The 12,040-nt window shown below is 35.8% G+C and overlaps 1 protein-coding gene across 14 annotated transcripts in view; it reads right to left on the bottom strand.

The window, feature by feature from the left end:
- The window catches only part of LOC126354429 (axotactin), a 547,963-nt gene that overhangs the window by 163,181 nt on the left and 372,742 nt on the right, over positions 1-12,040 (bottom strand). For 8 of the 14 annotated variants that reach the window (XR_007565327.1, XR_007565328.1, XM_050004068.1 and 5 more), the window contains exons 24-25: positions 9,163-9,357; positions 7,709-7,801 (exon numbers count right to left, since the gene is read on the bottom strand). Coding sequence is in view for 10 of the 14 variants with exons in the window: in XM_050004068.1 (XP_049860025.1) it covers positions 7,709-7,801; positions 9,163-9,357 (288 nt within the window). In the remaining 4 variants the exon portion in view is untranslated. The remainder of the gene's footprint in view (positions 1-7,708; positions 7,802-9,162; positions 9,358-12,040) is intronic. The other 6 variants (XR_007565329.1, XR_007565330.1, XM_050004072.1 and 3 more) reach the window with 1 other exon arrangement.

Below are 12,040 nucleotides of genomic sequence, written 5' to 3'. Positions count from 1 at the left end.
TATGAATGATGATCACAGATTTTATGCCAGTGTTCTGCATTCAATTGCAAACGTAGTCACAGTTAGTTATATAGGTTACAGTGATTGCTTAGAATGTTTTGACCACATCAAAAATGTGTCAAAAATATTGTTATCTAATAAATAAGAGGACCAGAATGTCAAATGGAACGTATCATGATTATAGAATTAGTGCTCTCTGGTGTGGCATTATGCCATGGATAATGGTATTATTGGAAAGAGAAAATCAGACAAGAAGGAAAACAATAAGTCCGCAACCTTGGTACTGTGCTCTGTAACAATCACTGGTAGATCATCTGAGTGTCTCCACAGCATAATACTGCCACCTCTAGCCTAAGTATGTTTCAGTCGTCATCAAGATGACTGGTGTTACAAAGCCATTGTACTGTGACAAAACTACTGATTGAATATAACAGAAAATATGATGATATATTAAAAACAAAGATTCCAAGACTTACCAAGCGGGAAAGTGCCGGCAGACAGGCACATGAACAAAACACACAAACACACACACAGAATTACGAGCTTTCGCAACTGGCAGTTGCTTCGTCAGGAAAGATGTGCGGATGGATATGTGTGTGTGTGTGTGTGTGTGCGAGTGTACACCTGTCCTTTTTTTCCCCTAAGGGAAGTCTTTCCGCTCCCGGGATTGGAATGACTCCTTACCCTCTCCCTTAAAACTTTCATTTTTCCCTCTCCTTCCCTCTTTCCTGACGAAGCAACTGCCAGTTGCGAAAGCTCGTAATTCTGTGTGTGTGTTTGTGTGTTTTGTTCATGTGCCTGTCTGCCGGCGCTTTCCCGCTTGGTAAGTCTTGGAATCTTTGTTTTTAATATATTTTTCCCATGTGGAAGTTTCTTTCTATTTTATTTACATCATCATTAATTTGAACCCAGAAAATATGATGAGTTTGACCAGGAATCTATTTCCATAATTTCATTAGCTGATCACACAGTACTTTGGTCCATTTCAGTTGTAACTGTAAATGTCACTAGATTAACAAAGGGAGACATTCAGGCTGCCTAATGTCAATGAGTGGCTGATGATTTCATTATCCATTTTTTTGTTTCACTGTTACATCTTTTAATTATGTTATACTTTTATTATAGTTTTTAGTTCATTTTTGACACTTTGACACCATTTACACATATACATATGGTATTTTCACTGGGGGAAGACACAAAGCAATGTACAGCAACAGCACACATCTAAAATTCAGTAAGGCATGTACAAGACACCAGCCCATTACCAAATGTTGTACAAAGTTACGAAACATCCCTATACCTGAAGCCAGTAAGCGGCTATATTGTTGAAATACACATAACACATAATACTGCTGGAAGAGGGGGCAAAATATTCAGAGTGTAAATAAACATATCCATTTGTGACTTCTCTGTGGCAATTATTGATTATAATAATTAAAATTAATATCTATCTCACTATTCTTTGTTACGGGATATCAGGTTTGGAAGGCACATCTTCTAAATACATGGCCAATAAAAAAGCTGTGCAGAGAGAGCTTTTATTTTTTGAAATTTGAAATATTTTGACAGTTTCTGTATCTATCAGTGAATGATCTTATTACCAACTAGCAGTGAATCTTTTTTTCATGAAGTAATGGTTCATTCAGCATGTCAATGATAACCAATAGCAGTGAAACAATGATCACAAAGTTGCTATAATTCTTGGATAAAACATTATTGGTTTTATTGCTACAACAGTATGAATGAAAACTCAAGCTTTTGACAGCTTCCTCTTGCATCAGTGTCAAACATTGACTGTCATAACAGATTCTTTGGAGGTCTCCTGTATTGAAGTTAAGGAACTTGAAGATGCAAGAAGAGATTGTGCAATGACTGTGATGGAGGAATGCTAGTAGTGCCATTGACACAATTGGGAAGTAAATACTTCAGCCCATTTCTCTCTAGCCCTCAGCGTCAAGGGGTGTCTTTGTATGCCACTAAGGGTCGCCCTGGTCTAGGAGTAGCATCTCTGACTAGATCAAAACAATCTGAATTGTGGGTTCTATCTGAGTGGTTGAAGAATTCTGGAATAAGGAGACACCCTCACCCTGTCAATGGCCTTGTCAAAGTGGATGGAGGTGAGACAAAGGTTGATAGCAGGCTCATGTCATTGGGGTGGGAAACTGTCCCTAAAAGGCAGAAGAATCAGCAGTGATCAACAGTATGAAGATTCAGAATGTAATGGATACTACTGCATTAAAGGCATTTCATTTGCATCCGCAGGATATGTGGCCTGTAATTGAAAATAAAGCGACACGAGAATCCCTCCAGAATCTGGACTAGTTTCCCATTTGGATCTTTGGGAAGAGACTGACCATGGTCAGTGAATTGACATGGAAAGAAGAATAATTTTAAGAAAAAAATGTCTGAGAATGCTCATTTCGGCATAGCATGATATGGAAGTGAGTCATGAACTGTGGGATAACTGTAAAAGATGGAAAATCAAAAGGATTTGAGCTGTGCTTCTACTAAAAAAAAGATGTTTACAGTAGGTGAACTTATAAGACAAGAAATGAGGAAGTTCTCCACAGAATCATTGAGGAGAGGAACATGGGGAAATCATTTATAAGAAGAAGGGGTAGGATGACAAAGAGATGTGGCTAGACACAAAGGAATAATTTCCAAGATGCTTGGGGGAACTGTGGAGGGTGGAAACAAGAGGGGCGGACAGTGATTGGAAGATATACAATAAATAATTGGGGATGTTTGGTGCTAGTACTACTCTGAGATGAAGAGACTGGAACAGCAAAAGAATTTAAATTGATCCACATCAATCCAGTTAGAACATTGAAAGGAAGGAAAAATGAGAAAACAAATGGATTTATCTAGTGTCACAACTACAGTTGTTGAACATTTATATATTTATTTAATGGGGTTTTGTGCAGTAAACTGTGAAAAGTAAAACCGGGACCAATCCTAAAACGATACAAACATTTCTTGCACGATTTCAACTAGATATATTATTACAGAATATTGTATAATTGACGACATTTTACAAATATAGTATAAAAGGGCTGTGCAATTTTGTTTTTCAAGTTACTTCCTTACAGGACAGGATTAATGCTCAACCAAGTAATCTTTTACAACTGATTTGGTATTAGCCTTGTTTATTATCACACAGGAAAAGATTTCTGTCTCATCCAAGACAACTTTATGCTTATTGATGAGGCAATGACCAATTTAATTATTGAGAACTGCCTAAACACATATTAAATCCAACTCTCCATTGCCCATCAACCATCTTCCAATATGTTTATGAGACATTTATGACATGGCTATATGGTGTTGGAGTTCTGTCACAGTGCAATGATCATGTGAATAATTAAGAGAAATAGCGAGAAGAAAAGTTGCCATTTTGGAGGTTTTACTAAAAGGGATGTTATGCCTGATAAAAAAGGTCTTGGTTTTAGGACTCTTAGAATTTCTAACATTTGTTTTGAGCACAGTCATAGATATGTCAGTCAGTAAGAGACATAGCAAGTTGTAATTACTCCATTTTCATGACTTTATCTCCTGATAACAACATAATTTTTTTTCTCATTTGTCCAATTTTGTACAGTTGCTAAATATTATGCTTGTCAAATGTGTTCACATATTTCACAAACTTTTCCCCACTTTTATTATTCAAGATAATATTTTCAATAAGCCAACTACAATACTGCATTTATTTTACTGAAAAATCCATTAATCGAAATATAAGCCTAACTGAAAATAATACTATAATTCTTCATGAGAAATTTCTAGTGTGCTACTCCACATATTTAAATAAATCAACATACACTATTAGAAAGACATGCATTCAAAATTTTCAGTAACATACTCCAATTTTCATAAAACTAATTAACTTATGAGGTAATTAATATTGAAGTCCCAAACCATCATTATTTTCAATTGTAGACTTCACCTCTGTGTTTGTTATGTTCCGACCTTTGCTATTATACTTTTGTTAACCTAATTATAATGTGTAATGTGACACACTTCAGTAATTGATTAAATCAAGATATCTGCATATTTTACCTTTTTTTTTCAATATCGTACTTGTACTTATAAATAGAATATTCCATAAACTTTTATAATTTTCTAACCCATAACATGATGAATACACTAAGCAGATTTGAAAGGATGTAGGTTGCAGTAAGTACTGGGAGATGAAGAAGCTTGCACAGGATAGAGTAGCATGGAGAGCTGCATCAAACCAGTCTCAGGACTGAAGACAACAACAACAACAACAATAACAACAACCTATAACATATTTCATAAACCACATTACTGCCTTAGCATATGGTACTTTTAGAGTAGAGAAGTCTAACCAAGCAGGTTTTCAAATGATTATGTAGTTCCCAAAGTAAAAATCTGCCCACACACCAGTTTTTAAATAGTTGGATGCTAGCCAAATATCACAATCATTGCTCAAATGTGAACAAGCAACACCTGTGTCAAGAGAACCATTATAATGCCAATATCTTTTTACAACAAATTTGCATGAAAGTCTGCTGTTGGGAAGTAAGTGCATAACATCTGTGTGTAGCTTTACTACAAAAGTCTGTCATCCGAATTAACTTGAGCAAAATCTATATAGAATATAGTGAGAAATGGCAACATGGGCATAACATCTATGTGACAGTGCCACAAAAATATGCATCAGAAGAACTACAATTTAACATCTACATTTGTACAGTAATTAATTTACCAGCTGATTCTTTCATTGATGTGACGTTATTGAAAACGTTACCATGTGCACCTTTCTTTTTGTCATGCTACCTCTGCATCAAGCTGTTATTGAGTTAACTGATTATTGTGTCAGTTCACTGACATGGTTCCAACGAGTGCAAGATGTGTGAATGTGAAATTGAATCTTGTCACTGCACTGTTTACAGTGCTAATACATGTGGAGAGATTAACTGTGAAAGCTGAGTAGTGTACATCACTTGCACAATGCCTGAAAAACAGTTTTTAGCTATTTCACCAAGACATCGAACTATGAGGCACTGAGGATTGGACATAATATGCACGTAGGAGACTGTTCCAACTATCAGGAAACTGTACACAACACCACAGCAATAATAAAGAAAAAAATGGACAAATCAAGTGTTACTGAAAACTGCTTCACAAACAAGCACAGAATCAAGTTTAATGATACAAAAATCTTACTTCATTCACTGACCTAATAGGTTTCTATTTTCACGAAAGATACTGAGATCAGAATGTACAACAATAGCTTTAACTGAGAGAGTCGTTATATCATTAGCAGCATAATGAAGCAGTTGTTTACAGCTGGGAAGATAAAGAGAAACCACTGACAAGCTTACTTTCCAATGGAATTAGTGGCATTACAAGTAAACCCTTATTGCAGACATTGACATTATTTGTGGGGGAATAAGCAAATACCTTGACTATTTTATCACATCACCATGACATAAGTAGGCTGATTATGAAATATGTGTAATGGGTTACCGGAGTATCTCTTATGGCAGTCAACTTTTAACAATGACAACAAAGGAAGCAGTTCAAAACTTAAGTATTCATTCAAGCCTGATGAGGTAAGCAACCAGAAAATTTTATAAAAAGGTATTGTAACAAATAGACATTTTATTTATTACATATGATTTCTGTAACATTTCTTTTCATCTCTCATGAATCTATTTTGATGACACTGTCTGTTTAACTTTTTATAAAATGTTGTCTCTCTCAGTTCACCTAAATTTTTATCAGAGTCATTTTCTCAAGAAACATGCTTTCTGTTAGTTGGTTTGAGACTGTTATTCTTTGATGAACAGAAAAGAAGTCTGTTTGAAACCTCCAGTTTATCAGTCAGTACGCAGGTTCAGTCACCACACGAATATGAAGATGAGATGAATTCCAGTCCATCGTCTGACTTAAAATATGTATTTTTAGCTCTCTCACATTTAAGATGGCAATCAAAAGTAAACCACATCTCTTCTTCCGTAGTTTTCTTCATTTTATATACCAAACAACAATTGCAGACAATCATTGTGAGATATAGCACTTCATTCTCGTGGCTACATCCCTCAGTGAAGACATACATTTTCCAACATGGGTAGGAAGCTTTGATAGGCCTAGCTTGTGTCTGAAATGTGCAAGGTATGATGAGTATGCTTTCTTTGTGAATCATACATGTGAAATCTGATTAGAATTCACCAAGTGATGAAAACTGCTCAAAAATAGTCAAACCTGGATAGGGCAACACATCAGACAAATTGCTAATACATGTAGTTATTTTGGGTCTGACATGGCTCAATGTCATTGGAACTTGTGGTGTCACAAGGCTTAGGCCTGTCCCACCCCTCATTAAATTGACCAAGACTTATACGAATAATTGTAAGAACAGTTATTATTATTATGTTCCTTAAGTTTGTTTTGGGGTTTTCAGAAATACTGTGGGAAGAAAGTTTATTTATGTTGGAGCCGTGGATTGCCTGGGCTGCGAGGGCGTCGAGCTTCCTAGGTCGTTGCTGGACAACGTCAAAGGAAGAGATATTCTGCTTTCTCTTTGTAAACAGATTGATCGAGTTTTGAAAGGTTTATGTAAAATGTATAGGCGAGTGACACATTAGGTGGGACCCGATGCCTGTGTTACTTCCACAATTATTAAAAAATTGTCAAATGGCAAAACCAATAGTTCATTATTTATACAGAATAAAAGTAGTAAAGATATAGGAAAGGAAGAGTTGCGGCATCAGAACGAAAAGTGATATATTGCTCAGCAATGAAGAAGGATGTAAACAGCGGGCGTTATGTGGTGAAAAAAAAATCAACTGATAAAATAGTAAGTCTGTAATCAAGCATAAATCCACGTAACAGTGCAAAATTTACATTATTAGGGTAGATTCATACACTCACTCAGTACATTTTAAATCTACTGAACATAATGGGCCAAGATATAATGATGCGCTGTATAAAAATATAATATTTTTATACAGTGTTTCTGATATGCATTAATGATTTCCCAATCAGATTGTTACAAGATGCAAATTGTATCTCATGTTGTAGGTGATTTTACTGATACAGTTATAAATGGACCTACATTAACTTAAACAGTGATATAATATCATGGATATTTATTTACATTGGTATGTTAACCTATGGGTAGTTAGTCTATAATTGTTAAACTTGGGTGACACACTTATTACAGTTATGTTCATGTAATGTGATTGAATATTCACTTCAATGAGGCAAATGTGACTTCAATATACTGTCTTGCGAAAGGTAATAGAAGTGATGCTGCACATAATATTTGTGCAAATCAAGTGGAAAAAAATTAATAAGGAAAACGTATACATGTCATATATGACAGGAATGATTTTGCAGAGCCCAAAGTTTCTTCTTCATAAGAAAGGCAATTAACAAAGGTAAATAGTGATACAGTTGGAAAATAGTTCAGGTCATTAAGCTAATACAGAAAAAAATATTAACTGTATTATATTATCAAATTCATACTTGAATACATTTATGAATTCACATAGGCTATGTTTATTTATTCTTTTGAAACATATCAGATAGAAACTGCATATACATGTAGTGACTGAAGAACAGATATTTGTCTAAAAGTTGCAGTCCCATGCCCCCTCTTCCTGTTTGAGCATAAAGTGACACACTGTTTTATAAGGCAGATACAGCACGACACATAACAATGTTTATTTTTTTTTACCTTTATTTCCAAATTTAAACATGCCATTATATGACTTAAAGCCAATGTACTTGAGTGCTTCAGGACCTGCCATCTCAACAAAGTTGTTGTAAGCTGAGAGAAATATCACAGCTGTGTCATTAAAGATTGTTACTGCTGGTAAATAAATTTTTAAATGTGAATCATACACTACAATATTGATATCATGAACACATACATGTATAAATAATAATATGCAAACATAAATTATATTACACAAACCTCATACTGAAAAAGATGCTGTGGGGAATTGAAGAAGTCAGGAGTATTTACTGATTGTGTCTTTCTGTGTAACTGATACAAAATGGAATGTAACAATACAAGATAAGGAAAGTTTCTACTCACCATATAGCGGAGATGCTGAGTCGCGATAGGCACAATAAAAAGATTCACACAATCGTTGGCCATTAAGACACTTGTCAGCAGTAGACACACATACCCACATGTGCACACACACACTCACACAAGCGCAACTTGCACACACGTATGTGCAAGTTACGCTTGCGTGAGTGTGTGTGTGTGCACATGTGGGTATGTGTGTCTACTGCTGACAAAGGCCTTAATGGCCGAAAGCTATGATTGTGTGAATCTTTTTATTGAGCCTATCGCAACTCAGTATCTCCGCTATATGGTGAGTAGCAACTTTCCTTCTCTCACATTGGTACAGATTGCATCTAATATTACAGTGAAATGAAGATTACTAGTTAAGCACTTACATCATACTGAAATCATGCAAGAGTTTCAAGCATTTCAGTCTACTCAGTCCCTATTAGGCACAACAGAGGCAAAGCTAATTAACAACTCAATTAGTAAAGTACTTAAATCATATTGAAATCATGCAAGAGTTTCAGGATTTCAGTCTACAGAATTCCTATTACACACATCACAGGCAAAGTTAGTTAACAAATCATTAGGCTGGAATATTTTTATGATGACATAATTATGACAAGGAGTTGTAGTAAGGTATCTGCTTCCCAGCACAGATTATAGGAAAAGTGCTATACCAAACTGTTCCCATGTTCCCATAGCTCATGTGGACCATGGTTAAATTAAATATTTATGTGATATAAATACTGCAGAAGTAGTTCAGTTGTCATTACTAATAAACATAGCATATTTACAGTTAGAATACATGAAACACTAAACTAAGTTATTAAAGAAAGTTATTCTAAACTCTAATGAAGAAACAGGTGTTAGAATTCTACTGGTATAGCCATAATTTATTCTTTTTGGTTTGTGAGCAGCACAACTTAATAGACAAGAATCAGTTCTTCTCAGAACATACTTTTAAATACAATAGTTCATTTAAATGATTACAAGCTAAATTAAGTTACATGCTAACAGTGCCTTCACTTAACACTGCCAATACATTCAAAGTAGTAGTTTTCATAAAATCATCAAAAAATATTTCTAAGTCTGTTGCTTGTTGTACATACCATTTTCAACAGGGTCTTTTCCAAGACTAAAATCAACAGTCTTGTTATCAACAGAGAATCCACGTATACAACCAACATATCCAGACAAAGAAATGGCTGCTGGATTTGATTTCAGATCTATTGGTTTATAACCACCAAGATTAATTTGAAAATACTCAGTAGGAGGAGCAGGAGGTCGCTGTGGTGACAAGATTTCTGTGTCAGGGAAAAGGAGAAAAAAACAGCAAAATTACAAAACATTCGAATCAGCCTGCTTGCAGAAAATATAATTATTTGAATTAAAATTGAAGAGCTTAAAGAATAGTTTATAACATTGAAAATAATCAGTTGTTGATGATATATAGCAAATGAATAGATAAAAAGTTTACTCACCAAAAGGCGGCAGGAGAACACACAACACAAGAGGTTTAATTTTTATAAGCTTTTGGAGTCAGTGACTCCTTCTGGTAGAAGTTGAAGTGGAAGGAAGAGTGGTGCAGGAAAAGGACTGGAGAGGTTTAGGAATACAAGTACAATACAGAAGAGTTACCCAGAACCCCAGGACAGGTGAAACTTAGCAGACGGGATGAGAAGGAAAAACTAATTGTTGGAATTAAACCAAAAGACTAATTCTTGGGACTGAACCAGATGACATTTTAAAACCTGAGAGCTTAAAAGCGGAAGACAGGGTAATGTGCAAGACAGAGATTGCTACTATATTGTGCATGAGTTAATAAGAGTGAAAAGCTACGAGCATTGTATGTGACAGAGGTGGGAGGGGGAAAAATAAAAACGTCAGGAAATGACAGATGCAGAAAACTAAAATGGCCTTAAGGAAGGAGTAGTTACTATGAAGAAGTGCTGAGACAGAAAGAACTAATGTAAATTATGGATAGGAGGGTGGCAAGAGCCAAGGCAATGTTGTAGTTCTAGTTCACAAATGCAGAGTTATAAGGAATTGGTGTCTGGCTGAAGACTCCAGATGGTGTGTGGGGTGAAACAGGCACTGAGGTCATCAGTCATGTTGCAGAGCACGCTCTGCAAGAGGATATTGTGTGGCTGGTATATGCCCTCTGCCTATGCCCATTCCTCCTAACTGATAACTGGGTGGTAGTGATGCCGATGTAGAAGTCTGAACAGTCTTTATGTAACAGATGGTATATGATATGTGTTGTTTCACAGGTGGCTCTCCCTTTCATAGTATTATGTTCGGCCAGTTATAGGGCTGGAATACATGGTGGTAGGAGGGTCCATAGGGCAAGTCTTGAAGCCGATACAGTCACAGGAGTAGGAGCTATAAGGTAGGGAGATGGGTGCAGGAGGAGCATAGGGCCTGACAATGATATTGTGCAGATTTAAAGTATGACAAAAAACTATTCTAGGTGTGGTGGGCAAAATCTCAGACAGAAAGGATCCCATTTCAGAGCATGATTTTCAGAAGTCATGGACTTGTCGAAGTAGCTTATTAATATGTTCAAGACCAGGGTAATGCTGGATGACAAGTGGTGCACTCCACAGTTGTTTCTAGAAGGATCAGGTGTACCAGGAATGTATGTGATGGCCTAGGAAATCTGCTTTTGAACTAGGTTGGTGGTAATAACATCCTGAAGGCTGAAGTGAGAATGGAGGTGTATTGCTGTAAAGAATTTGCATCCAAACAAATATGTTTGCCTCAAATGCCAAGACTGTATGGGAAGGAACATTTGACATGGAAAGGATGGCAACTGTCAAAATGTAAGTACTGTTGTTTGCTAGAAGGTTTAATGTCAATGGAAGTATGTAGCTGGTCTTCAGTGGGATGAAATCAACATCAAGGAAAGTGACATAGGATTCAGAATAGGACCATATGAAATTTAATTGGAGAAGGTATTTAGAGATTCCAGTGATTTTAACAAGTCAGCCTCGCCATGAGTGAGTTTCTAGCAGAGAAGAATTTATAGTGTTTGATCACAGTATCAGTTTTATCTGGCTACTAAACAACCTTCACATGGAACTTCTAAAATTGATGTTGTACATGTTTTCTTTCCTAGTTTGATTTTTTAAAGATTTTATTGTGTTTATACGTTTGTCTGACTATCCTATCTATTTTGATATGCTATTACCACTCCATTTCTGCTAAGTGAATATGGCAACCAATAAAATTAAATTTCGTTAAACTTTTCACTCAAAATACTTACTTAATATTTCTTTGAATTAACTTTATATTTATAAAATGTAAACTTTCATGGCCAGAAATGTCACACTTATTCAAATGTAATTTTAAACATTGTTATAGGCTGAAGTCCAGCAACCATGTGTTAACTTAATTACAGAATGTACGTAAAGCCACCTCAGCTGCATAGCTGCATATATATGTCATTAACTTAGTCAAATATTCTGGGCTGTTATGCCACTGTCAGATGAGTTTCTGATTGAAGCTCAACATTCTGTCCCCACCTGCAGAGGACACCTTCAAAGGTTTATTTGATGGTCCACTTCATAATCTACCTGCTAGCAGGCCAGGGTGTGAATCATACCTTCAAAGAAGCTACAACCCCCCTTGAAGATGTCCTCCGTAGTTGGAAACCAAACATAGGGTATCAATAAAAAATTTATCTGATGACAGCATAATAGCCTGTAATATTCTAATAACTATAAAATTTCATATTTATTACAGGGTGTTTCAAAAATGACCGGTATATTTGAAACGGCAATACAAACTAAACGAGCAGCGATAGAAATACACTGTTTGTTGCAATATGCTTGGGACAACAGTACATTTTCGGCGGACAAACTTTCGAAATTACAGTAGTTACAATTGTCAACAACAGCTGGCGCTGCGGTCTGGGAAACTCTATAGTACGATATTTTCCACATATCCACCATGCGTAGCAATAATATGGCGTAGTCTCTGAATGAA

The sequence above is a fragment of the Schistocerca gregaria genome, chromosome 3 (genome assembly GCF_023897955.1).
Source record: "Schistocerca gregaria isolate iqSchGreg1 chromosome 3, iqSchGreg1.2, whole genome shotgun sequence".
Classification (NCBI taxonomy): domain Eukaryota; kingdom Metazoa; phylum Arthropoda; class Insecta; order Orthoptera; family Acrididae; genus Schistocerca; species Schistocerca gregaria.
This window is presented reverse-complemented; position numbering and strand designations above follow the sequence as displayed.